The 27,578-nt window shown below is 47.1% G+C and overlaps 1 protein-coding gene and 1 pseudogene across 5 annotated transcripts; one reads left to right on the forward strand and one right to left on the reverse strand.

Moving 5' to 3' along the window:
• The first annotated feature begins 250 nt into the window (after nt 1–250).
• ZNF333 (zinc finger protein 333) lies at nt 251–27,578 on the forward strand. Of its 5 annotated transcripts, XM_088839104.1 has the most exons (11): nt 251–3,747; nt 4,774–4,897; nt 5,850–5,951; nt 11,667–11,749; nt 12,894–13,073; nt 14,488–14,575; nt 19,671–19,759; nt 20,515–20,641; nt 21,051–21,146; nt 21,822–21,898; nt 22,995–27,578. In XM_088839104.1, the coding sequence occupies exons 1-11, from the start codon at nt 3,505–3,507 to the stop codon at nt 24,090–24,092; spliced, it is 2,307 nt and encodes a 768-aa protein (XP_088695230.1). In that variant the 5' UTR covers nt 251–3,504; the 3' UTR covers nt 24,093–27,578. The 5 variants fall into 5 exon arrangements, with proteins under 5 accessions (XP_088695230.1, XP_055284744.2, XP_055284740.2 ...); XM_055428769.2 differs by lacking the exons at nt 251–3,747; nt 4,774–4,897 and having other exon boundaries at nt 4,920–5,951; nt 12,894–13,001; nt 21,051–21,161; XM_055428765.2 differs by lacking the exons at nt 251–3,747; nt 4,774–4,897 and having other exon boundaries at nt 4,921–5,951; nt 21,051–21,161.
• Nucleotides 18,176–19,373, reverse strand: LOC148777163 (large ribosomal subunit protein uL15 pseudogene; annotated as a pseudogene).

Genomic DNA, 27,578 nt, shown 5'->3' on the forward strand with positions numbered 1-27,578 from the left:
TACAGAGCAGGAGAACTTAAGAAAGTCAGGAAAAGCATCTTAAAAGGGACACACGTTTGAACCTGAAAGATGCGTTGTATATAGCTAGACAAAGTCAGGCTGTGGAATCGGAGTAGGGAGGAGATTTGAAAGAACCGTAGAGGCATAATCTCTCAGGCAGTACAAAGCCTGGTGTGTTCCAGGAGCTGAGAAAAGATGGAGAAAGTTAAAACAGAAAGGCAAGTGTGGAGTGAGAGAGTTGGGTGGAGAGGAGGGAGGGCCTGGAAGATCATGGTAAGCTGTGGACCCTGTTCTAAGGATATTTGGAAGCCACTGAATCAGAGTTTTAAGTAGGGAGTAATACGATTTTGTTGATTTAAACAAAACATTAGCTTCTGGATTCAGCATGGAGTTTAGGATGGATAAGAATGAATGCAGAGTCCACACATGTAGAAGCCTGGTTAAGTTCAGAACTCAGATGATTTTGGAGCTGAAAAAGTTGGGGTTTGGTGATGATGGTGAAATTGGAAAAGCTTGAATGTTTAAGATGTGGAGGAGGTAGAATTAGAGAATTTGGTTTTGTTGTATTCTCTCTACCATATGATATAGAGTCAGTGTATAAGTTAGTCGCTCAGGTCGTGTCTGACTCTTTGTGACCCCATGGACTGGGGCCTGCCAGGAATTCTCCAGGCAAGAATACTGGAGTGGGTTGCCATGCCCTGTCCATGGAATTCCTGTCCATGGAATTCTCCAGGCAAGAATACTGGAGTGGGTTGCCATGCCCTTCTCCAGGGGATCTTGCCAACTCAGGGTTCGAACCTGGGTCTTCCGCATTGTGGGCAGATTCTTTACCATCTCAACCACCAGGGAAGCCTATGATATAGAGTAGGGGTTGGCAAACTGTGGCCTGTGGGCCAAAACTGCTCCAGTGCTAGTTTCTATTAATAAAGTTTTATTTGAACATGACAAAACACAATATCCTTGCCTGGAGAATTCCATGGACAGAGGAGCCTGACAGGCTACAGTACATGCGGTCACAAAGAGTCGGACACGACTGAGTGACTTTCTCATTCACTCATTGGAACACATGTGTTTGCATGCTTCCTATGGCTGTTTCAGTGCTACAATCACAATTAAATAGTTGCCATACCTGTGGCTCACAGACTTTTTTCCCCCTTAATTCCTGATTTCATTATTTATTTATTATTTTTGACTGTGCTGGGTCTTTGTACTCTCGAGTTGTGGTGCCCGGGCTTCACGTCATGGTGGTGGCTTCTCTTGTTGTGTGAGCTTCAGAGTTGTAGCAGGTGGGCTTAGTAGTTGCGGTTCCCAGGCTTTAGAGCATGGGCTCAGTAGTTGTGATGCACAGGCTTAGTTGCTCTGAGCCAAGTGGGGTCTTCCCTGATCAGGGATCGAACCTGTGTCTCCTGCATTGGCAGGTGTATTCTTTACCATGAGCCACCAGGGAAGCCCACCATGTGAACTCTTAGTTGCAGCACGTGGGATATAGTTCCCTGACCAGGGATCAAACCTGGTCCCCCTGCATTGGGAGTGTGGAGTCTTCGCCACTGGACCACCAGGGAAGTCCTGTGGCCCACAAATCCTAAGCTATTTACTATCTAACCATCTATAGAGAAAGTTTCAGTTCAGTTCACTTCAGTCGCTCAGTCGTGTCCGACTCTCTGCGACCCCATGAATCACAGCATGCCAGGCCTCCCTGTCCATCACCAACTCCCGGAGTTCACTCAAACCCATGTCCACAGAGTCGGTGATGCCATCCAGCCATCTCATTCTCGGTCGTCCCCTTCTCCTCCCGCCCCCAACCTTTCCCAGCATCAGAGTCTTTTTCAGTGAGTCAACTCGTTGCATGAGGTGGCCAAAGTATTGCAGTTTCAGCTTTAGCATCAGTCCTTCCAGTGAACACCCAGGATCGATCTCCCTTAGAATGGACTGGTTGGATCTCCTTGCGGTACAAGGGACTCTCAAGAGTCTTCTCCAACACCACAGTTCAAAAGCATCAATTCTTCGGCGATCAGCTTTCTTCACAGTCCAACTCTCACATCCATACATGACCACGGGAAAAACCATAGCCTTGACTAGAGGGACCTTTGTTGGCAAAGTAACGTCTCTGCTTTTTAATATATTGTCAAGGTTGGTCATAACTTTCCTTCCAAGGAGTAAGCCTCTTTTAATTTCATGGCTGCAGTCAGCATCTGCAGTGATTTTGGAGCCCAAAAAAATAAAGTCTGACACTGTTTCCACTGTTTTTCCATCTATTTCCCATGAAGTGATGGGACCAGATGCCAGAACCTCTAATACATAAAGTATGCATCAAGTGCCATGCTGGTGGCAGGATTTGGAGTCCTGAAGAAAGTGGTTGTTGTTGTTCAGTCACTAAGTCGTGCCCGACTCTTTGTGACCCCATGGACTACAGCACCCTAGGCTTCCCTGTCCTTCACCATATCCTGGAGTTTGCTCAAACTCATGTCCATTGAGTCTGTGATGCCATCCAGTCATCTCATTCCCTGTCGCCCCCTTCTCCTCCTGCCCTCAGTCTTTCCCAGGATCAGGGTCTTCACCAGTGAGTCAGCTCTTTACATCAGGTGGCCAAAGTGTTAGAGCATCAGCTTCAGTGTCAGTCCTTCCAATGAATATTCAGAGTTGATTTTTTTTAGGATTGACTTATTTGATCTCTTTGCTGTCCAAGGGACTCTCAAAGAGTCTTCTCCAACACCACAGCTCGAAAGCATCAGTTCTTTGGCACTTAGCCTTCTTTATAGTCCAGCTCTCACATCCGTACATGACTACTTGAAAAACCATAGCTTTGACTGCACTGGCCTTTGTCAGCAAAGTGATGTCTCTGCTTTTTAAGTCACTGTCTAGATTTGTAACAGCTTTTCTTTCAAGGAGCAAACGTCTTTTAATTTTAGGGACATAGTTCTGTACTTGAAGGGTTTATGTCATGGTTGGAGAGAGAGAGGCAAACTCACCAAAACAAATACATATAAAAATTCCAACTTGATAAAGGTAGTGGAGGAAAAGTAGTGTTAGAGGTTTTTTTGTTTAAAAAATTTTTTTGTTGTTGTTGATGTGGACTTTCTATAATCATTTAATCTGTTACAATGATGTTTCTGTTGTGTTTTGGTTTCTTGGCCATGGGGCATATGAGATCTTAGCTGCCTGACCAGGGATAGAACCCAAGCCCCCTGGATTAAAAGGCAAAGTCTTAATTACTAGACTGCCAGGGAAGTCCCTTGAGGTGTTTTAAGGGAGCTTCCTAGGTGGCTCAGTGGTAAAGAATCTGCCTGCTAATGCAGGAGACTCAAGTTCCATCCCTGGTCCAGGAAGATCCCCTGGAGAAGGAAATGGTAACCCACTCCGGTAGTCTTGCCTGGGAAATCCCATGGACAAGAGGAGCCTGGTGGGCTACAGTCCATGGTGTTGCGAACAGTCGGACACAACTTAGTGACCGCACGACAACAACAACAGAGGTGGTCCTTTTTTACATGACAGGAGTCAGTAGAAATGGTCAGGGCCTGTGGTGTGGAAGATGATGAGGGGCCCAATATGTTGCATACTGAAGTAAATTTCCGAGTAAGGCTGTTTGGCTTGGCCGCCCTGCTCATGGTCCACAGAAATGGAATTAATCACCCGGGCCAAACCCCTGCTTGGTGTTCTGCTTCCACTCTCATTTCTCCTTTTACCTCCGTCTTTCTTATTGCAGGAAGGACACACCCTGAAACTTTAAACCCTGGCGCTGGTATCATGGTGAGGGGGAAGATTGAGTCTGGATGGTTGTGGGGGTGGGATAGTCTTGTACTCGGGGCCCTGTCTGCTCTCTCAGAAAGGGGAGGGAAGTGTGGAGCACCTTTAGCCCTGTCCCCGGGACTTTTTAGCCTCTTTCAGTGCATGACCTGTAGTTCTGGAGGGAACTGGCTTGGGTGGAGGGTTCCCAAAGCGACCCTGGGGTTTGGTACCTAATTCTGGAGTCTAATGGCAGTGAGGGGGCTCAGATTGAGCCTGCAGCTGCAGAACTCCTCCACAGCCATCGCTTGTGAGACCTACCGAAAACACACGTGGCTCTAAAAATTAAGGTTAATTAAAATCCAACAGAATTTAGACCTCAGCTTCTCAGTTGCCAAACATTTCTCAAGTGCTCAGGAGCCACATGTGCTGGTGGCTGCCTTTTTTTGGAAAGTGCAGGCATAGAACATTCCATTCATGACACAGAGCTTTACCAGTCAGTGCTGTTCTAGAGAATTCCGAGATTAAAAGGCCATCACGTTTCTCAGATGCAACGAAAGTTCAGTTTTAACAGGCATAAAACAATGACTCATCCTAGGGACTTCATGAAAATGAAAAGAGCAAGCTCAAACTTCTGATGCCTTGAATAAGGAGTTCAGGAAAAACTCAGTAAATCCGAGAAGAACAGACTCTGTCATCACTGGATAGTGGAGCAGCAGATAGCCAATGCTTATACTTTCAGATTTGTCCAAATGTGAAAAGAAAGTAATTTATTTTTGGTTGGGTACGCCATATGAGCTCTGTCCCAGCAACTCTTCAGTTCTGCCCGAGTAGCACAGTGACAACCACAGAGATGAACAGATGGGTGTGGCCATGTGCCAATAAAACTTTATTTAGACAAACAGGAGGCAGGCCAGATTTGCTGAGCCCAGCATTGCAGAGAACACTGAATATTCTTGCACTGGGTCTGCCTTCCCCAAGGGATAAACCCTCATTCTGCAGAATAGTGGGGGTGGTCCTTGCTGAGCCGCAATACATGCGCTGCCTTAGGAATCAGTCACCTTAGAGGATGTGGCGATGGAGCTCATCCAGGAGTGGACGTTGCTGGACGATGCTGGGAGGAACCTGTGCAGACATGTGCTGCAGGACAGCTGCAGGACCCCGGCGCCCAGGGGTAAGGCTTTCGCTACTCTGGTTCTTCCTGTATGCAGATGCTCTTTTATTTAAAAAAAATTATTTATTTATTTATGGCTGTGCTGGGTCTTTCTCTACTTGGGGCGAGGGGAACCTACTCTCTGGTTGTGGTCTGTGGGTTTTTCACTGCAGCGAGTTCTCTTATTGTGGAGTACAAGCTCTGGGATGCGCAGGCTTCAGTAGTTGGGGCTCCCTGGCTCTAGAGCTCTGGCTCAGTAGTTGTGGTGCTTGGGGTTAGTGGCCCCATAGCATGAGCGATCTTCCTGGACCGGAGATTGAACCCACCAAGTCTCCTGTGTTGGTAGGTGGGGAAGCCCTGCGAATGTCCTTTAAGAGCCTGCCACATGGCTACAGTGATGCGGTGTGGGTTTCATAAGGTTTGTCATTCATGGGCTTTCATAGGATAATAGCTGCATGCATTGAGTGGACTCCATTCTCTCTATCGTCAGGGCTTTCCTGGTGGCTCAGACGGTAAAGAGTCTGCTTGCATTGTGGGAGACTCAGGGTCAGTCACTGAGTCAGGAAGATCCTCTGGAGGAGGGAATGGCTACCCACTCAAGTATTCTTGCCTGGAGAATTCCATGGACAGAGGAGCCTAGTGGGCTACAGTTCATGGGGGTTGCAAAGAGCTGGACATGACAGAGTGACTGATACTTTTTCTATGGTCAGGACCTGCATAGGTCTCCTTGAGTTTGACCTTGGAACTTATTGAACCTCAGTTCAGAAGGGCAGAGAGGATAGTGTTTGTGGTTTGGGCCCTTGTAAAGGGACTTCATTGAATTCATTAAAAAAAAATTGAATGTGGTCGCTTAGGTCCCTGCCTACTTGCTTGGCTTCAGGAGCTAAGGCCCAGGTGGAGAGTGGGCAGGCTGGGGAAGCATTTATTTTCCTCTGCAAGTCCTTCCTCCCTCAGCCCATATGTCCTTCTCTAGCAGCAGGGACTCCACCGTGCAAAGCCAGTCTCGTCTCCCAGGTGGAGCCAAGAGAAGAGCTGAAAGCAGCAGAGCACAGTGTTCTCTGTGCCACGGGTGTGGGTAAGTAACTGGGGGCATAAGATGTCGTGACCCACCCAGACGGGTTGAGGGGTGGGTGCTTCTGGGAAGTGTCAGTTTGAGAGTATTTGTAAGATTCTTTGTTCTGAGGGGAAATAAGACTGTTTGGGGTGAGTTCCTTTAACTGTTCTTTTTTTCACTTTCTAACTCTCCTCTAATTGTTGGTTTCAGATTCATGTTGATGTGTGGCAGAAACCAGTAGAACATTATAAAACAGTTATCCTCCAATTAAAAATAAATACATTAAAAAAAGCAAAAAGAGTTGTTTTACTTTCTGTTTTTTAAAGTTTTTTTTTCAAGTGTATACTTTTTTAGAAACTGGAGAATAATTGTTTTAGTGTTGTGTTGGCTTCTGCTATTCCACAGTGCGAATCAGCCACAAGTATACACACCCCCGCTCTCTCTTGAACCTCCCCCCTTCCCCCGACCCCACCCCACCCCTCTCGGTTGTCACAGAGCACTGGCTGAGCTCCGTGTGTCATACAGCAGCTTCCCACCAGCTATCTGTTTTGCATACGGTAGTGTATATGTTTCAGTGCTACTCTCTCAGTGCGTCCCACCCTTTCCTTCCCTCACTGAGCACACAAGTCTGTTCTCTATTCTGTGTCTCTATTCCTGCCCTGCAGATCAACTTGCCTTTTTTTTTTTTTAATTGAGATATTCACACACTGTAAACTTCACCCTTTTAAAGTGTACAGTTCACAGGTTTTTAGTATATTCACCAAGTTGTGCAACCATCACCACTATCCAGCTCTGGAACACTTCCATCACCTCAAAAAGAAACCCTGCACTGATTAGTGGTCACTTCCCATCCCTCCTCCCGCTCATCCAGCTTCTGTCTCTGCGGATTTGCCCGTCCTGGACATTTCATACGGTGGACTCACACATCCGTATCTGTCTTCTTTCAGCATCGTGTTTTTGAGGCTCCTTCATGTCATAGCATGAGAGGCTTCATTGCTTTTTAAGGCCGAATGGCAGTCCTTGTGGAAGGACCACATTCTGTTGATCCGTTCATCAGGTGGTGGATGTGTGTTTTCACTTTTGGTGACTGTGAGTAGTGCTGCTCTGAACATTTGTGTGCAAGAAGTTTTGTGGATGTGTTTTCGCTTCTCTTGAGTGTGAGAATTTCACTTAGGTGTGGAATTGCTGGGTCATTTTGTTAAACTTTCTGAAGAACTGCCGAATTGCTTAAAAAATGTTTTTTTTCTTTTTATTTTTTATTGAAGGGTAATTGCTTTACAGAATTTTGTTGTTTTCTGTCAAACCTCAACATGAATGAGACGTAGGTATACATGTATCTCCTCCCTTTTGAACCTCCCTCCCATGTCCCTCCCCATCCCACCCCTCGAGGTTGATACAGAGCCCCTGTTTGAGTTTCCTGAGCCATACAGCAAATTCCTGTTGGCTGTCTATTTTGCATATGGTAATGTAAGCTTCCATGTTACTCTTTCCATACATCTCACCCTCTCCTCCCCTCTCCCCGTGTCCGCAAGTCTATGCTCTATGTCTGCTTCTCCACTGCTGCCCTGTTAATAAATTCTTCAGGACCATTTTTCTAGATTCCGTATATGCGCGTTAGAATGTGATACTTATCTTTCTCTTTCTGACTCACTTCACTCTGTGTAATAGGTTCTAGGTGCATCCATCTCATTAGAACTGACTCAAATGAGTTCCTTTTTATGGCTGAGTAATGACAACAGAGAATGAGATGGCTGGATGGCATCACCGACTTGATGGACATGAGTTTGAGTGAACTCCAGGAGTTGGTGATGGACAGGGAGGCCTGGCATGCTGTGATTCATGGGGTCGCAGAGAGTCAGACACGACTGAGTGACTGAACTGAACTGAATAGTCCATTGTGTATATGTACCACAACTTCTTTTTCCATTCATTTGTCAATGGACATCTAGGTTGCTTCATGTTCTAACTATTGTAAATAGTGCTGTAATGAACAATGGGATGCATGTGTCTTTTTTGATTTTGGTTTCCTCAGGGTATATGCCTGAGAGTGGGATTGCTGGGTCATGTGGTGGTTTTAGTCCTAGTTTTTTAAGAAATCTCCATACTGTCTTCCATAGTGGCTGTATCAGTTTACATTCCCACCAGCAGTGCAAGAACTTTCCCTTTTCTCCACACCCTCTCTAGCATTTATTGTTTGTAGACTTTTTGATGATGGCCGTTCTGACCGTTGTGAGGTGATATCTCATTGTAGTTTTGATTTGTATTTCTCTAATAATGAGCTATGTTGAGCATCTTTTCATGTGTTTGCTAGCCATCTGTATGTCTTCTTTGGAGAAATGTCTGTTTAGGTCTTTTTCCCACTTTTTGATTGGATTGTTTGTTTTTCTGGCATTGAATTGTATGAGCTGCTTGTATATTTTGGAAATTAACCCTTTGTCAGTTGTTTCATTTGCTATTATTTTCCCCATTCTGAGGGTTGTCTTTTCACCTTGCTTATAGCTTCCTTTGCTGTGCAAAAGCTTTTAAGTTTAATCAGGTCCCACTTGTTTACTCTTGTTTTTATTTCCGTTACTCTCGGAGGTGGGTCATAGAAGATCTTGCTTTATGTCAGAGAGTGTTCTGCCTATGTTTTCCTCTAAGAGTTTTATAATTTCTGGTCTTACTTAGGTCTTTAATCCATTTTGAGTTTATCTTTGTGTATGGTGTTAGGAAGTGTTCTAATTTCATTCTATTACATGTAGCTTCCAGTTTTCCCAGCACCATTTATTGAAGAGGCTGTCTTTGCCCCATTGTATATTCTTGCCTCCTTTATAAAAAATAAGGTACCCATAGGTGCACGGGTTTATTTCTGGGCTTTCTATCTTGTTCTATTGGTCTGTATTTCTGTTTTTGTGCCAGGACCATACTGTCTTGATGACTGTAGCTTTGTAGTATAATCTGAAGTCAGGAAAGTTGATTTCTCCAGCTCCATTCTTCTTTCTCAAGACTGCTTTGGCTATTTGGGGTCTTTGGCTATTTGGGGTCTTTGGCTATTTGGGGTTTCCATGTGAATTGTGAAATTTTTTGTTTAGTTCTGTGAAAAAAGCCATTGGTAGTTTGATAGGGATTATATTGAATCTGTAGATTGCATTTGGTAGTATAGTCATTTTCACAATATTGATTCTTCCTACCCAGGAGTATGGAATATCTCACCATCTGTTTTTGTCGTCTTTGATTTCTTTCATCAGTGTCTTAAAATTTTCTGTGTATAGTTCTTTTGTCTCCTGAGGTAAGTTTATTCCTAGATATTTAATTCTTTTTGTTGCAGTGGTGAATGGGATTGATCCCTTAATTTCTCTTTCTGATTTTTCATTGTTAGTATATAGAAATGCAAGTGATTTCTGTACATTGATTTTGTATCCTCCAACTTTGCTGAATTCACTGATTAGCTCTAGTAATTTTCTGACACTATCTTTAGGGTTTTCTATGTACAGTATCATGTCATCTGCCAACAGTGAGAGCTTTACTTCTTTTCTGATCTGGATTCCTCTTATTTCTTTTTCTTCTCTGATTGCTGTAACTAGGATGTCCAGAACTTTGTTGAATAATAGTGGTCAAAGTGGACGCCCTTGTCTTATTCCTGATCTTACGGGGAATGCTTTCAGTTTTTCACCATTGAGAATAATGTTTGCTGTAGGCTTATCATATATGGCCTTTACTGTGTTGAGGTAGGTTCCTTCTATGCCCCTTTTTTGAAGAGTTTCAATCATAAATGGGAGCTGAATTTTGTGAAAGGCTTTTTCTGCATTTATTGAGATGATCATATGGATTTATCTTTCAGTTTGTTAATATGGTGTATCACATTGATTGATTTGCATATATTGAAGAATTCTTGCTTTCCTGGAATAAACCCAACTTGACCAGGGAAGTCACAATTTGTCTTTTGGATGTGTTGCTGAATTCTGTTTGCTAAACTTGTGTTGAGGGTTTTTGCATCCATGTTCATCAGTGACACTGGCCTGTAGTGTGTTTGTGTGTGTGTGTCTTTGGTGTTGGTGTCAGGTTGGTGGTGGCCTCGTGAAATGTTTGGAAATGCTCCTTCTTCTGCAGTTTTTTGAGAGTTTTAGAAGGACAGGCATTATCTCTTCTCTAAATGTTTGATAGAGTTCTCCTGTGAAGCCATCTGGTCATGGGCTTTTGTTTTTTGGGAGATTTTTGATCACAGCTTCAATTTCAGTCAAACTGCTTTTGAGATTTGTTGTTGTTCTTGTTCAGTAGCCAAGTCATGTCCAACTCTTTGTGACCCCATGGACTGTAGCATGCCAGGCTTCCCTGCCATTCATGATATCCCTGAGTTTGCCCAGCAGGCTTCCCTGTCCTTCACCATCTCCCTGAGTTTGCCCAAGTGCATGTCTGTTGTTTTGGTGATGCCATCCAACCGTCTGATCCTCTGTTGCCCTCTTTTGAGATTAAGGACACTAGTTTACCTTTCCCCCAGTGGTGGATGAGGATTCTGATTTCTCCATGTCATACACACACTTTTTGTTTACTTTTATTTTTAATTTGAAAATATTTACTTATTTATTTGGTTGTGGCAGGTCTTAGTTGCAGCACAAAGGGTCTTTACTTGCAGTGGCTTATGGGATCTTAGTTCCCTGACCCGGGATCGAACCCAGGTCCCTTGCATTGGGAGTGTGGAGCCTTAACCACTGGACCACCAGGGAAGTCATAAGTTTGTCTTTCTTTTTTAAAATTTTTTTTCAAACTTTGTATTGGAGTATAACCAGGTTCATCTTTATATTGAACGTTTCTATATATGTTTCTTGTTTGGCTGTGTCTTGTTTCTCTGATAACACACTTTCTGGCAATATCAGTCTAAATCTCCATGGAGGGGACTTCCCTGGTAGTCCAGTGGTTGGGAATCCACCTTCCATGGGATGCGGGCTCCATCCATGGTCAGGGAACTGAGATCCCGCATACCGAGGGACAGCTAAGCCCCAGCGCCACAGCAGGAGAGCCCTTGCGCTGCAACTACAGAGCCCATGTGCCTGTGGACCACAACTAGAGACAGGCGCACACACTGCAGCGAAAGATCCCGCATGCCGCAGTGAAGATCCCACGGGCCACAGTGAAGATCCCGCATGCCACAGTGGAGGTCCCACGGGCCACAGTGGAGGTCCCATGGGCTGCAGTGAAGATCCTGCATGCCACAGTGGAGGTCCCACAGGCCGCAGTGAAGATCCTGCATGCTGCAGTGGGGGTCCCACGGGCCGCAGTGAAGACCCAGCACAGCCAGAAATAAATAAAGATTAAAAAGTCTCCATGAATTCTTTTACCAGGAAAAGCCTCTGGTTTCCGCCTCATCCCATCACTGCCCAGCTCTGCATACAGCCCTACTCTTTAGAATCTCCCTTTGCTCACTGCAGCGGTAAAGAATCTGCCTGCCAATGCAGGAGACACAAGAGACTCTCCCCAGGATCGGGAAGACCCCTGGAGGAGGAAATGGCAACCCACTCCAGTATTCTTGCCTGAAGAATCCCATGGACAGAGAAGCCTGGCGGGCTACAGTCCGTGGGGTCTCAAAGAGTTGAACATGACTGAGCACACAGCACAACACAAGTTTGCTCATTGATACCTTCTACCTTTCAGTATTGTCCCAAGTTTAGGATCAATATTAAAAAAATAAAGATGTGTGTCAGTTTCATACCATGACTTCTTTCTGAAATAAGGTAATTTTTTTTCCCCCATTCATTTTAGACTGGGAATCTCAATTTACACCCAAAGAGCCTACTCCTCTGCAGGATATTTCAGAGGAAAACTCATCCTATGATTTGCAAATGGTAAGATTCATGGGGGACAATTCTTCATTCTCTTTCATAGGAGAAGGTGAGGAGTAGCTGAGTTGGATGCGCACACCAGGGCCAGGCAGACGCTTGAGCCAAGGTGTTTCCTCCAGGACATGAAGTATCTGGAGGGAGCGCCTATCTTGGGTGATTTAGGGTGGGGGGAATATTGGCTTGGTGTGTGAGAACCCCATAAAGGAGGCAGTTCAGTGTGTGGGCTGTGGGTCACGGGAGATGTGGATAACTAACTGTGGCCCTGTGATTGACAGATGCCAGATACAGAACCTAGGAAAACAGAACAGTGTTCATATTCAGAACTAAGTACTCCCAACTTTTCTGTAAAAACCTTTTTAGGGACTCCCCTAGCAGTCTAGTGGTTAGGACTCTGCGGTTTCACTGCCAGGGTCTCAAGTTTAACCCCTGGTCGGCGAACTAAGATCTCACAAGCTGTGTGCAGTGCTGCCCGAAATAAAGCAAAAACCTTTCTAGTAAAATATCTTGCAGTGCCTCTGAGGGTTGGTGGTCTACTCTCCAGCCGCGGCCCTCCAGAACCAGAAAAGTGTCAGGTGTGTCCGACCAAGTCTCTGGTGCAGTCGGTCCTCAGAGACCCTCGATGGCTGGTGCCCAGAGTGAAGTAGGGGAGTTGCCAGGTCTGAAACTGCAAGACCCACGTTGCCCAAATTATTTTCTTAATTAATTAATTTGTCTGGGTCTTGGTTGGGCTTCCCTGGTGGCTCAGACAGTAAAGAATCTGCTTGCAATATGGGACCGACCCAGGTTCAATCCCTGAATCTGGAAGATCCCCCTGGAGAAGAGAATGGCAACCCACTCCAATATTCTTGCCTAAAGAATCACTGGTAGAGGAACCTGGCGGACCACAGTCCATGGGGTCGCAAAGAGTCAGACATGACTGAGCAATTAACACTTTAGTTGTGACAAGTGGTATCTAGTTTCCTGATCAGGGATAGAACCCAGGCCTGCTGCATTGGGAGTGCAGAGTCTTAGCCACTGGACCACCAGGGAAGTCCCATGGACCCCAAATTCTGATGGCACCACCCCCAAACTTTGGGTCTTTTAGGGTGAGGACAGCCTCCATATTACCTCTTCCTGCTTAGCACCCACCCTCCACTTTTTTTCCCAGGGGCCAGAGCTGGACCTGAAGATAGAGATCAAGTCTGAGATGGAAGAGGAGGTGATGCCTCCAGCTCCAGAGGACTGGTCAGCTCTCCAGCAGTCTTCTGAATATGCAGTAAGCCTGGGAGGTGGTCTGCCAGGAGGGCCCCAGCCCGTGCCAAGAAGGCCCAAGGTTCAGGATATGTCTGTAAGTGGGGAGGCAGGAGGGAGGGAGGAATGGAAGGCCAACAAGATCGGAAGTTGGGACCATGTGGAGGCCCAGGCTTAGCTCCTGGTGAGAACTACTGAACAGGCCTTGGTGTTTCTTCATTGAGTGTAAATATCCCCTGTGTGATATCAGGCCCAGGGCAGTCCTAGGGGAGGGGGTGGTACCCAGGGTCCAGGTCTTGCCTCTCTGGGTCCAGATTTCCTTCTTCAATCCTTCCATCCTTTCCATGGCCAGGAAACCTGCAGGAATGAGCAGGTCCTGTGACCCAAGGGCTGTGTGAAGAGTGTCCAGGCTGGTAACCATGCTCTTGGTTCGAGGCCTTATGTTTTGGTTCTGAGGTGGAGAGAGTTACAGAGAAGGACACTTTAAGGTGTGCTTGGAGCCCTGCCCTGAGGAGAAGGGGCCTATTCTCCCCTGTCTCCCTCCCATCACCTGCCTTGAGGGACCAGCCACATTTGCTTCCCATCCTCCACCAAGTCCTGCCATCTTTTCCTCCAAAATATAAACCTGCCTCTGGCTGCTCCTTCTGGCCCTGGTGCCACCACCTTGCCCAGAGCCACTGTTAGTTCTTCTGGACGAGCCTCCTGCTGGACATGGAGGCCAGAGACATCCTATAGAAAGCAAGTCAGGGGCTTTCCTGGTGGTCTGGTGGTTTAAGAATCCACCTGCCAATGCAGGGCGCACAGGTTTGATCCCTGGTCCAGGAAGATGCCATGTGCCATGGGGCAGCCAAGACCATGTACCGCAACTATTGAGCCCGAGCTCTAGAGCCTGAGAGCCGCAGCTGTTGAGCCTGTTTTCTGCAAAAAGTGAAGCCCCTGTAGTGAGAATCCCCTCACCGCAACTAGAGAGTAGTGCCCACCACAACTAGAGAAAGCCCAGGCACAGCAACGAAGACCCAGTACAGCCAAATGTAAATAGAAATTAAAAAAAAAAATACGGGTTGGTTCAAACACCTTTCCCGAGGGAGTGGCCGTTGGTGTAGGAGGGTTCCCGTCCCTTCTCCCACAGCAGGGATTTTCCCCTTGGGAATAGTTTACCAACACCCCCTCATTTGCAGGGCTCCACACATGCCTCCTCCCTCACCCCTCAGTCTACTATCCACTGCTCCTCCGTGCCCCAGGATGTCGCCCCACCCCCCAGAGACTGCTTAGATGAGGCCTTCCCTACCTGAGCCCCCTCTCTCTGTCCCATCTTGGACTTGAAATTACATGACACTGATTAGCTTTGTGTTGAGGAGCTGTAAACCTGGACCTGGTGAACGAGCCTCGTCCCTCCTCTTAGCATGTTTCCCAAAGCAGGGCCAGTCGTACCAGTTCAGTCTGGGTGAGCAGGTGTGAGCGGATCCCACCCACGCTGTGACTCTGTAATCTGTTCCTGTCACTCTGTCCAGGGGCTGAAGGTGGCTGTGCAGATGCAGAGGGTGGCCACGCCGGAGCCTGCGCTGGGCCTCCCCAGACTGTGGAGGGCTGGGGGTGCTGGTGAGTGAGCGCCTGGTGCAACTATAGCCCGAGGGCCCTGCTGTTTTTGTTCTGTTGTGTCTGGGAACTTGTATCCACCTTCCTTTCTTCTGACTGCAGTCGTTGTCTTAGGGAGAGAATATATAAAGTCATCTCATTATTTATGGGCTCCTCAGGTGGCACTCGTGGTAAAGAACCTGCCTGCCAGTGCAGGAAACAAAAGAGATGTGGGTTTGATTCCTGGATTGGGAAGATCCCTCGGAGGCGGGCATACCCGCTCCAGTATTCTTGCCTAGAGAATCCCGTGGACAGAGGAGCCTGGCATGCCACAGGCTATGGAGTGGCAAAACTTGGACACAACTGAAAATGTAGCACTTTCAATAGTCCATTGTATGTATGTCCTGTGTCGTCTTTATCCGTTTCTCTCTCAGTGGGCATTTAGGTTGGTTCGGTATTCTGGCTATTGTAAATAGTGCTGCAGTGAACACTGGAGTGCATATGCCTTTTTGAATTATGATTTTCTCCGTGTATATGTCCAGGAGAGGGATTGCTGTGTCATATGGTAGTTCTGTTTTTAGTTTCTTAAGGCACCTCCAAACTGTTCTCCATGGTGACTGTATCAGTTTACATTCCCACCAACAGTGGAGGAGGGTTCCCTTTTCTCCACACCCTCTCCAGCATTTATTGTTGGTAGATTTTTTGATGATGGCCATTCTGGCAGGTGTGAGGTGATACTTCACTGTAGTTTTGATTTGCACGTCTCTAGTGAACTCCGGGATGGAGGAGCCTGGTAGGCTGAAATCCATGGGGTCGCTAAGAGTCGGACACGACTAAGCGACTTCACTTTCACTTTTCACTTTCATGCATTGGAGAAGGAAAGGCAACCCACTCCAGTGTTCTTGCCTGGAGAATCCCAGGGACGGGGGAGCCTGGTGGGCTTCCGTCTATGGGGTCACACAGAGTCGGACACGACTGGAGCGACAGCAGCAGCAGCAGCAGCAGTAGTGAACTCTGGGAGTTGGTGAAGGACAGGGAGGCCTGGCGTGCTGTGATTCATGGGGTCGCGGAGAGTCGGACACAACTGAGCGACTGAACTTAACTGAACTGAATGACTAGCAATGTTGAGCATCTTTTCATGTGCTTTTTGGCCGTCTGTGCTATAAAGTACTCATGGAGTACTTGGAGTACTCTCTGCTCTTAAAGTACCCTGGACGTGCTCTAGACTGTCATCCCGTGGTGAGAAGGGCACTGGGAAACAATTGCAGACAAACCCCTGACACCCGCCCCTAGGGAGCTCACAGTCTGACTGGGGAGTGAGTATGGAGTAGGCGTGTCAGGGGTCCCTAAGGCCACGCCCAAAACTCAGCTTACAGTTGTACTCATGGCTCTGATTGAGTCCAGTGAAGGAATGCAAAGCAAAATCAGCAAAGGGAAAAGGCTTTTGGGGTGATGCCTGGAGGAACCCAGACACAAGCTCTCGGAGTCCTCTCCCAGTGGAGTCACACAGGACATGCTTAATTCCTTCAGCAGCAAGCTGTGATAACATATGCACGGTGAAGTTTACAGGGAGGTTCATTATAGACTCAGAGCCCAGGGTTTTCCCTGGGGGCTGGTCATGTAGGCACCATCTGCCCATCACATACCTAAACTCCAGGCTTCTGGAAAGAAAGCAGGCATCCAATATGGACCACATTGTTTGTACAGACAGTTTAAGCAGAGTGAGCCCTCTTATCAGTTAGGGTCTGGGGAACTGTCTCGAAATCCAAGTTCTGGGACTTCCCTGACGGTCCAGTGGTTAAGGCCCCACGCTTCCAATGTAGGGGGCATGGGTTCAATCCCTGGTCGGGGAACTAAGATCCTACATGCTGTGCGGTGTGGCAAAAAAAAAAAAAGAAGAAAATAGAAGGCTTAAAAAGAAAAGCAAAAAGAAATCTAAGTTCCCAGAGGCCAGCTAAGGGCCAGCCTTGCCAGCTGGTCTTGCTAAGGAGAGCAGTCAGGAGGGCTGTGTTAACTTTTGTCTGCACAGCAGGGAAGCATGGAGCTATGTAAAATGTATTCAGGAGGTCAGGTTGAGATAGTTCGGTGGGTCATGTATACATTCATTTACCAGACAATTGGGGGCACTTATGGGAGGGGGACTGGGGGCTTCCCTGGTGGCTCAACATGAAAGAACCTGCCAATGCTGGAGAAGCAGGCTGGCATTCCTATGGACACCAGCAAGTGACGGGGCAGGAACTTGCACAGGAGTGCAGAAGGAGGCTGGGGGTTGGGTGCCGAAGCCCAGCAAAGTGGAAGCGTTTAGTCACTCATTCATGTCTGACTCTTTGTGACCCCAGGGACTGTAGCCTGCCAGGCTCCTCTGTCTATGGGGTTTTCCAGGCAAGAATACTAGAGTGGGTTGCCATTCTCTTCTCCAGGGGGATCTTCCAGGTCTCCTGCATTCCAGGCATATTCTTTACCAACTGAGCCACCAGGGAAGCCCTCCGAAGCCCAGGGTGGGTGGGTTTTAAGATAGAGGGATTGGATGACTGAACATTTCTACTAGATCCTCCCTGTAGATGGAAGTCACAGGGGACCCTAGTGAGGTGCTGGTTGTTGAATGGTAGTGTTTTGGAACTGAATACGAGGTGAAGAAATGAATACAGAGATTGCCCATGATGGGGAACAAAGAGATAAAACAGTAGCCAGAGGGAAAGGTGGAGTATTATAGCTATATTGTGGGCCCCCCTCCCACCAAACTATATTGAAGTTCTAACCTTTGGTACCTGTGAGCATGACCTTGTTTGGAAATAGGGTCTTCGCAGATGACATCAGGTTAATATGAGGTCATGACAGTGGACCCTAATCCCATATGAATGGTGCCATTTTAAGAAGATGCCTTGTGAAGACAGGGACACGTGGGGGAGGTCACATGACAACAGAGGCAGCGATTTGAGGGATGCAGTTACAAGCCCAGGATTGACCTTCACCACCAGAAGCCAAGGTTTTTCCAGTGGTCATGTATGGGTGTGAGAGTTGGACCATAAGGAAGGCTGAGTGCCAAAGAATTGATGCTTTTGAATTGTGGTGCTGGAGGAGACTCTTGAGAGTCCCTTCAACTGCACGGAAATCAAACCAGTCAACCCTAAAGGAAATCAGTCCTGAATATTCATTGGAAGGACTGATGCTGAAGCTAATGCTCCAATACTTTGGCCACCTGATGCGAAGAGCTGACTAACTGGAAAAGACCCTGATGCTGGGAAAGATTGAGGGCAGGAGGAGAAGGGGGTGACAGATGGTTTGATGGCATCTCCGACTCAATGGACATGAATCTGAGCAAACTCCGGAAGGTAGTGAAGGACAGGGGAACTTGGTGTGCAGTCCATGGGTTACAAAGAGTCAGATACAACTTAAGGACTGAATAACAGCAACAACCATAAGCCAAGAAAAGGCAAGGAATGACTCAGCCGGAGTTTCAGAGGGAGTGTGGCCCTGCCGACGGCTTGATCCTGGACTTCTGGCTGCCAGAACTCTGAGAGAATGCAATTCTGTTGTTTTAAGCCACCCAGTTGTGGTATTTTTTTTTTAATAGCTGCCCTGGGAAACTAATAACATGGGATCAGGCTTGGACATGGTTCAGATTTAATGACCGAGGGAAAGGTCCCACTGAGAGAGGAAGTGGGGGTACAGGGAGATGGGATGGCGGGCATCACTTCTCCTCTGTAACAGGTCAGAGTGAGGAGCCTGTTGTGGGGGAGCAATGTTATCGATCTGAAGACAGGAAAGGAAGGACGCTTCCTTCTCAGGCAGGCTCCCAGAGAAGTGGTTTCTCTGTGCTTGGCTTGTAGTAAGTCCTGGGCGGTACCAACCCTGCAGAGTTGGGGCAGAGGAGGGGGCCCTGCAGTCAGGGAGGAACAGCTGACCTAGGGCTGAGTCAAGGGGGAGAAAGGAGCGCTGTAGAAACCTCCGAGTCTGTTGGTGAATCGAGACTGTGGCTCCAGAGATTTGGAATGGAGGAAATGTGTGTGTGTTTCTTTTCTTTTTTTTCTTTTTAAAGCACTTGTTAACATTAAAAATAAAAACGTTTTCATTTTTATTGGGGTATAGACAGTTAATGATGTTGTGATAGTTTCAGGTGAACAGTGAAGCTGAGTCATATATATATATAGGACTCAGCAATATGTATACATGTATCTGTTCTTCCCCATACTCTCCTCCCATCTGGGCTGCCAGATGGCAGAGTTCCATGCAGAAGCACTTGATGACATTTAATGAATTTCCCACTATGTGGCTTCAAGCTGGTGTGGTGGTGTTCAGTTGCTAAGGCGTGTCCAACCCCTTTGACTTCATGGACTGTAGCCCTCCAGGCTCCTCTGTCCCTGGGATTTCCCAGGCAAGAATACTGAAGTGGGTTGCCATTTCCTTCTCTGCAAGCCCTTTCCACACCCTTAGTCTTCTTCTCAGCTCTTCTGATGTAGAATTTGGCCTTCATGATGACAGGTTGCTTTGGGAGCTATTTGTTCCCCAGATCTTTTTGATCACACCACATCAGTGATAGGGACAGCTTTAGTCTTGTTCTCAACAGCACTTATCTGGATCTTCTCACCGACCAAGGTTAACAGTTTATCAAGTTTGACAGTTGGACAGAGGCTCTAGTTCCTCTTTAAGTGGTAATGCCTTGTACTGACTTTCCCAAAGTCTCCTGCGTGATACTCATCCAAGTTGATCCTGTGGTGAAGCAGGCCACCAGTGTTAGCTCAGCTTCCTGGGTGTTTCCTGTGATGTGGCCGTGGCTCATGTGGCCCCTAAGTTTTCGGGTCTTCCTTAGTCTGGATGGCATATTGGCGGCTGAGATGAAAGAGCTGTGTGTGTTTCTGTATATTTCTGTGTGTTTGTGTGTGTGCCTGTGTCTGTGTCTTTGCACGTAGTGTGTGCATGTGTGTGTACTGGTGTGGGTGGGTGTGCCCACGTGCCCAGGTAGCTGTGGGTGTGTGCAAGCATATGTGCGTGCATGTCTCAGTGTACAGTACGTGTGTGTGTGTTCAAGGGAGTGTGTGCACCTGTGGTCACTCATAGTCAAGGTGGGCAGCCTCAGCCCTGCCGCTGAGACCCTCACGGCTCTCCTGTTTTCCTGCAGCTCTGTCCGCTCAGGGCCCTGCCTGGCTGCAGAAGGGGAGCACAGAAGAAGAAGCCATGACTTCTGGGGGACTGACCACCTGTCCACAGGTAAGCAAGAAGTCCTTGCTGTTCTTCCTGCTTTGCCTCCTTGTCCCCTCCCTCTGTCTGGGAGCTTCTCAACCCAACAGGGCTGGTCTCTAGGCTTCCAGGCACTGGGCCTCTAGTGGTGGGTGAGCAGTGACCTCACCTGCTGGACCCTGGGGTTAGGGGCAAGGATTTCCACGCTAGTTGTTGTTTTATTTTAAATCATTTATTTATTTTTGGCTGCACTGGGTCTTTGTAACTGCGCTCAGGCTTTCTCTTGTTTCAGCGAGCAAGGTCCACTCTTCGTTGCAGTGCACGGGCTTCTCATTGCAGTGGCTTCTCTTCTTGGGGCACATGGGCTCTGGGTGCACGGGCTTCAGTAGTTGTGGCACTTGAGCTCAGTAGTTGTGGCACATGGGCTTAGTCACCCTGTGACATGTGGGATCTTCCCGGACCAGGAATCGAACCTGTGTCCCCTGCATTGGTAGGCAGATTCTTACCCACTGTGCCACCAGGGAAGCCCTGGCTAGTTGTTAGTAGCTAAGTCCTGTCATGAAGTTGAGGTCCTTGGCTGCCACACTTTGGGATGCTCTCATTTTTGGAGGGAAGAATAGATGGAGAAAAGTTTCAGTTCTGAGGCCTGAGCTGAGGGACCTTAGACCCATATCTGAACATCCTGTGCACGGGAGTCTCCCTTCCCCAGGCCTGCAAGCCCCTCACTGTCCTCTCAAGTCCTGGGGTGGTTGGTCTCTGGCTGAGCCCCTGGATGTGCATTTTAGGAGCCAGTCACCTTCGCGGATGTGGCCGTGCTGTTCACACCAGAAGAATGGCTGTTTCTAGACTCTGCTCAGAAAAGCCTATACAGAGACGTGATGCTGGAGAACTACAGGAACCTGGCCTCTGTGGGTAAGGCCAGCCTTGCTGCTTCATGCACATATTCTTGCCGCCACTGTGGGTTCCCACTGTGTTTTTCTGGGGAATCCAGAGGTGAAGAGACAGACAGGTCCTGCCGTTATGGTGCTTATTATAGTCTTGTGGCTTCCTCATTGAAATGAAGGCCTGTCTGCTCTTCCTGGGCTTCTTAAGTGCCTTCTTGAGCCAGGCCCTGGGTTGTGGGGATTAGAGAGTCCTACTGTTCTTTGGGACCCATTGAGGGAGCTCGTACTTTAGTTCTTTTGTGAAGGAAGCCTACATCAGAACATAGGCATGCCCTTTTTGCTGTTCCCATCTCCCGTGACCCTGAAGACTTCAGAGTATCAGCCCCTGTTGTATGGCAGGCAGTCTGCTCACACCCTGCATCTTTTCCTATGAGCAGGTGATCAGCTCTGCAGAACCGGGACGTCTTCCTGTTTGGAGCAAAGAGAAGAGCTGTGTGTCACTGAGAGAGGGATCTTCCCAGGAGGCCACTTAGGTGAGCACCAGGCGGGTGAGGGGAGCACCAGCTCTGGTCGCAGTGTTAGAGCACTTTCTGTATCCTGGATGGGGAAGGCTATTGGGTTGAGCTTCCTCAGTAAATTTCACTTTCTTTCCTCTTTCCCTTGCCTTTTTACCTCTGATAGTTCACTCTGGCTTCATAGAGCGTAGAGTAAATTATCCTACCTCCTTTTTACATTTAGCACTTTCATGTGTATATTTCATCCAGTTCCTCCCCACACTGTTTTTAACTAATACTTTCTCTCAATATCAGGCTCAGTCTTCATGGAATCTTTTCTTAAAAAGTTATCTACTATTTCCACTCCTTGTTCCTGTGATTACTTAACTCTTCACATAGCCAAACACCTTAAAAATTTTTTTTGCTCCTTTATATGTTCCTTTTTTTAAAAAAAAATTTATTTTTTGGCTACATCATGTGGCATGTGAGATCTTAGTTCCCCAACCAGAAATCGAACCTGGACCCCCTGCATTGGAAGTGTGGTGTCTTAACCACTGGACCAGGGAAGTCCTGATATGTTTCTCTTATTCAGTTTCTTCCCATATTTAGGATCAATATTAAAAAAACCTGCATGTATCTAGCTTACTGGTCCTTTTGATCCCAGAGTTTCCTTCCCTGTGCACTTGATATTTCCTCCCCCTTAATTCATTCCAGGTTCTCACCTTCAACACCAAGACTCAATTCCTAATCAAGATATTTTGGTGGCGATTCCATCCATTGACATGAAAAGGGTAAGGCATAAAGGGATTATTCTTGGTCTTCTACAGTAGGAAAAGCCTGGGTTTGGTGTAGGCTAGAAACTCAAGAATCTCAGAGAGAGATTCAAGGCAAGTGGTACTCACCTAGGAGAAAGCAATTTGTTGGGAGAGTCTGTGAATATCATGAATTGGGGAAAAAAACTCTAAATGTAGATCAAGATGTATCTTCACAGAGTCCCCAAAGCTAATCGTTTTTAAAACTTTTTTATTTTGTATTGGGGTATAGCTGATTAACAATGTTGTGTTTCAGGTGAATGTTCAGTTTCAGGTGAACAGTGAAGGGACTCAGCCATACATACACATGTCTCCATTCTCCCCCAAACTCCCCTCCCATCCAGGCTGCCACATGACATTGAGCAGAGTTTCCTGTGCTATACTGTAGGTCCTTGTTGTTATCCATTTTAAATATAGCAGAGTGTACATGTCCGTCCCAAACCAAACTCCCTAACTGTCCCTTCCTGTCCCCCCCGCCCCCCAGTCAGCAACCATAAGTTTGTACTGTTAAGTCTGTGAGTCTGTTTCTGTTTTGCAAGTGAGGTTATTTATATTATTTCTTTTTAGATTCCATGTATAAGGGACGTCATACAATAGTTCTCCTTCTCTGACTTACTTCACTCCATGTGAGAATCTCTAGGTCCATCCATGTTGCCGCAAATGGCATTATTTCATTCTTTTTAATGGCAGAGTAGTATTCCGTTACTTTATCTTCTTTATCCATTCCTCTGTTGATGGACATTTAGGTTGCTTCCATGTCTTGGCTGTTTTAAACAGTGCAGAGTTTACCATTTTTGTAAATCTGACATAGATGTAGAACATTCAAGACTTAATTTAGCCTTTAACAATTAAAAAAAAAATCTTCTTCTAAGAAGTCCCATGAAGGTAATGAAAATGATAGCTCTTTATGGCAGAGTATCCTCTTGAAGGAACTCAGGGTAGAAATGGCAGAGATACACTAGGATGGTAAAGTTTGAGCTATAGGACCGCCTCTCTCCTACATACAGTTTGCTTGTGGGAGAATACCTGTGACTGCGGTAAAGCCTCTGGTCTTCCCATTTTCCTCATTTGACAGGAGCCACCTCAGGTTGGAGAAGACCTCTATAAATATGATGGACTTGGGAAGCCCTTTGACAGCATCAAACCACTTTTTCAGTACCCGCGATTTCCTACTGAAGGAAACCCCTTTGAAGGCCGAGAAAGCCGAAAATCCTTCCTCCGAACCACCCGCCTCATCGTGCCTGAGAAAGTCCCCAGCGGGGATAAAACCTACACGTGTGACAAATGTGCAAGATCCTTCAGGTACAGCTCCGAGCTCATCCGTCATGAGAAGACGCACACCGCGGAGAAATGCTTCGAGTGTCAGGAGTGCCGGCAGGCCTTCAAGTACTTCTCCAACTTGCGGCGCCACCTGAAGACCCACGGCGGTGAGAAGCCCTTCGAGTGCAGCCAATGTGGGAAGACCTTCACGAGGAACTTCAACCTGATCCTGCACCAGAGGAACCACATGGGCGAGAAGCCCTACTCATGCAAGGACTGTGGGAAGGCTTTCACGCAGCCATCCTCCCTGAGGAGCCACATGAGGACCCACACCGGAGAGAAGCCCTTCGAATGCGGCCACTGTGGGAAGACCTTCCGGGAGCACTCGTCGCTGAAGACGCACGTGCGCACCCACACCCGAGAGAAGCCCTACCAGTGCAACCACTGCGGGAAGCCCTTCCGCACGAGCACCAACCTGAACGTGCACAAGAGGATCCACACTGGTGAGAAGCTGTACGAGTGCGCCACCTGCGGGCAGGTCCTGAGTCGGCTGTCCACCCTCAAGAGTCACATGCGGATCCACACTGGAGAGAAGCCCTACCCGTGCCCGGAGTGCGGGCGAGCCTTCGGGGAGCCCTCATCCCTCAGGAAACACGCGAGGACCCACACCGGCAAGAAGCCCTACGTGTGCCCGCAGTGCGGGCGAGCCTTCGGCCAGTCCTCGCATCTCATCGTCCACGTGAGAACCCACACCACGGGGAGACCCTACGAGTGCACTCAGTGTGACAAAGCCTTCCGACACAGCTCTTCACTCAGCGTGCACAAGAGGGTTCACGCCAGGGGAGAAAACGTCAGGACTGGCGACTTGCCCTTATCTGTGCCTCTTCCCGTGGAAGGGCCCCTTGCTGATTAACTTCCTGTTTCTACAGACTAAACATCTGGGGCTGTAATCATCTCTCATAGTACTCCTTTAGCGACATCCTATATGGTGGCTCAGTGGTGAAGAATCGCCTGCCAGTGAAGGAGAGGAGGGTTCTATCCCTGGGTTGGGAAGATCCCCTGGAGAAGGAACTGGCAACCCACTCCAGTATTCTTTCCTGGGAAATCCCATGGATCCTGGTGGGCTGCAATCCCTGGGGTCAAAAAGACTCAGAGACGACTGAGCGCGTGTACACACACACATAACACACCACAAGAGTGTGTGATCTTTATGTTGTTGAATGTTAAGTATTTGTGGAGGTTTGCTTTTAGGGCTAGGGCTTCCCTGATGGCTCAGGCGGTAAAGCGTCTGCCTGCAATGCGGGAGACCTGGGTTCGATCCCTGGGTTGGGAAGATCCCCTGGAGAAGGAAACAGCAACCCACTCCAGTATTCTTGCCTGGAAAATGGCATGTCTTGGTAGTTTCCTACCAAAACTGCCCTTTCTTACTTGCAAAAGCACCTAGGTTTTTTTTTGGTTCAGATTGGGACTATGCAATGTATATATATATTTTTTGTGGCTTAAAGCAAGAGACTTTTATTCTCTCACACTTCTGGAGGGCAGAAGTTGAAATCAAGGTGTCTGCAGGGCCACGTTCCCTCTAGTCTCTAGAGAGGAGGCTTCTTTGCCTCTTCCCACTTTTGGGGGCCCCAGGTGTGCCTTGCCTTGTGGCAGCAGCATCCCCATTGCTGCCTCCATCTTCACATGGCCTTCTCCTCTGTGTGTCTGTCCTCTCCTGTGTCTTCTAAGTGTCTCTTATAAGGACACATCATTGGATTTAGGGTCTACCCCGATATCCAGGATGGCCTCATCTCAAGATCTTTAATGACATCCACAAAGACCCTTTTCCAGCTGAGTTCACAACCGGAATTTCTGGGTGGACATGTCTTTTGGTGATGGTGGTGGTGGGGGCCGCATTCAAACCACTACACCATCAGGGAATGTGCGTGATTAAAATGCTTCCACCTCCCTGTCCTTCTTGCTGGCAGGGAAGGCCACGTTCTCCAGTCCTGGCCACCTAGAGACATCACTGAATGTGAGTCCTGGGGCAGATGTCACAAAGGAATGTTTTCATTTAGCCAGATCCCTCTCCTTCCCTGGTGGCTCGGACGGTGAAAAATCTGCCCACAATGCGGGAGACCCAGCTTCAATCCCTGGGTCAGGAAGATCCCCTGGAGAAGGGAATGGCTACCTACTCCAGTATTCTTGCCTGGAGAATTCCATGAACAGAGGAGTCTGGCGGACTACAGTCCATGGGGTCACAAAGAGTCTTCAGACACGACTGAGCGACTAACACTTTCACTTTCTCTCCTTGCCTTTTGTACAAGCGGGCACCATATCTGGTGCTAGAGGAGGCATCCTGTGACCACAAGGGCGAAAGCAACAGTCTAGAGTGTGGGGGACTTCCCTAGTGGTCCAGTGGTTAGGACTTTGAGCTTCCAATACAGGGCTGAGGGTTTGATCCCTGGTCAGGGACCTAAGATCCCACAGCTGTATGGTGCTGCCAAATTAAACATATAAAAATAATAGATTAAAAAATAATAGATTGTGGCCAGAGCTACAACCATCCTGGTTCCCCGGTTGGTATCCTTGTGTGGATACCCAGCCTTGGGTTGTTTGTTTCTGGACATCTTGTTTACACGAAAAAGATGCACTTCTTACTGGTACATGACGTTGTCTTTTTTTGGGGGAGGGCAGTCTGGGGGAGGGCAGGGATGGGTTTATTGTGGCTGAATGCAGTCTCTAACTGATGCACTTAATATATGGTTCATTTTTTATAAATGCTTCTTGGATGGTGGAAATCAGTGTATTGTATCCTACAAATGTCCACTAGATGGAGCATGCTCTTTGTGTATAAAAGTCTTTTACACATTTTAAAATACTGGTTTCTGTCTTAGCTCAGGCTGCTATAACAAAAATACTGGGTGGCTTACAAACAACAGAAATTTATTTCTCACAGTTCCTAGAGGTAGGAAGTCCAAGATCACGGCTGGCAGATGTGATGTCTGGGGAGGCCCCACTTCCTAGTTCATAAATGGCCATCTTCTTGCCATGCCTCACATGGCAGAAGGAAAGCAAGAGAGCTCCCTGGGGTCTCTTTTGTAAGGGCACTGATCACATTCATGAGGGCTCCATCCCTATGACCTAATCACCTCCCAAGGGCCTCACCTCCTTAACACCATCCCCTTGGGAGTTAGGCTTCAGCATGGAAACTCCAGGGAGCACCAACATTCAGTCCTTAGCAGTTTCCAGTCTATCATGTACTGAGAAAGTTACATTAAACTCTCTCACCATACATATGAATTGCTGAATGAGTCTTTTAATTCTGTTAGTTTTAAATTTCATATATTTTGAAGCAATGGAATTAAAAGATTTTTGACATCTTGTAAGCTTTCAGTTAATTGTTCCTTTTATTCTTATAGTGGGCATCTTTCTCCCTAGCAATGAATATTCAGCCATTCATCATAATAATAGCAAATGATTATTTAGTGCTTATTATTGCTAGATAGTATTATAGCTACTACCCTAAACTTTGTATCTTTTAAGTTATTTAGTCCTTACAATGACACTTTGAGGAAGGTACTGTTATTATCCCCAATTCACAGATGAGGAAACTGAGGCCTGATAAGTTAACTGAGGTCCTGCAGGTGGTAAGTGACAGTCTGGCTCTCTCTACAGAACTTCACTGCAGGGAGCTGTTCTCCATTTTTCCCTGTACTCAAGAGTTCTGTTTTTGTGTTTTAAAGTCCCCTCGCCCTACACTGAAAGGCTTTGTGGGACCTCAGTTCTCTGACAAAGGATTGAACCCACACCCTTGGCAATGAAAGTGCAGAGTCCTAACCACTGGACTGCCAGGGAATTCCCCTAAAGTTCTTTGAGCCGTAACTTACATAAAAGTCTGTAAGTCTCAGTGTTCACCTCAGTGAATTTTATATATATATATACCACTCTAGAGAAGGGAATGGCTACCCACTGCAGTATTCTTGCCTGGAGAAGTCCATGGACAGAGAGCCTGGTGGGCTACAGTTCATAGGGTCACAAAGTTGAACACGACTGAGTGACACTTTCATACCACCCACATCAAAAAGAAAATATTCTATCTTCCCAGAAGGTTCTCTTGGGCCTGACCCAGGTCAATAAACCCCATCTCCAGAGTTAACCAGTATTCTGACTTCTATCACCATAGATTTGTTTTTCCTGTTCAGAAAAATAGAACCACACAGTACGCCTTCTTGTGTCTGATGTTTTCACTTAATATAGTGCCTATGAACTTTATCTTTGTCACATTATCAGTAGATCTCTTTTGAAATTGCTGTGTAATATTCAATTGTATGATTACACTACAGTTAAAACATTTCATTCTGTTTATGGACATCTGGGTTCTTTCCAAACGCTGTTATGAATAAAGCTGCTATGAATA

This window comes from Moschus berezovskii, chromosome 8, assembly GCF_049115385.1.
Source record: "Moschus berezovskii isolate FMDL1 chromosome 8, NW_MosBer_1.0, whole genome shotgun sequence".
Classification (NCBI taxonomy): Eukaryota; Metazoa; Chordata; class Mammalia; order Artiodactyla; family Moschidae; genus Moschus; species Moschus berezovskii.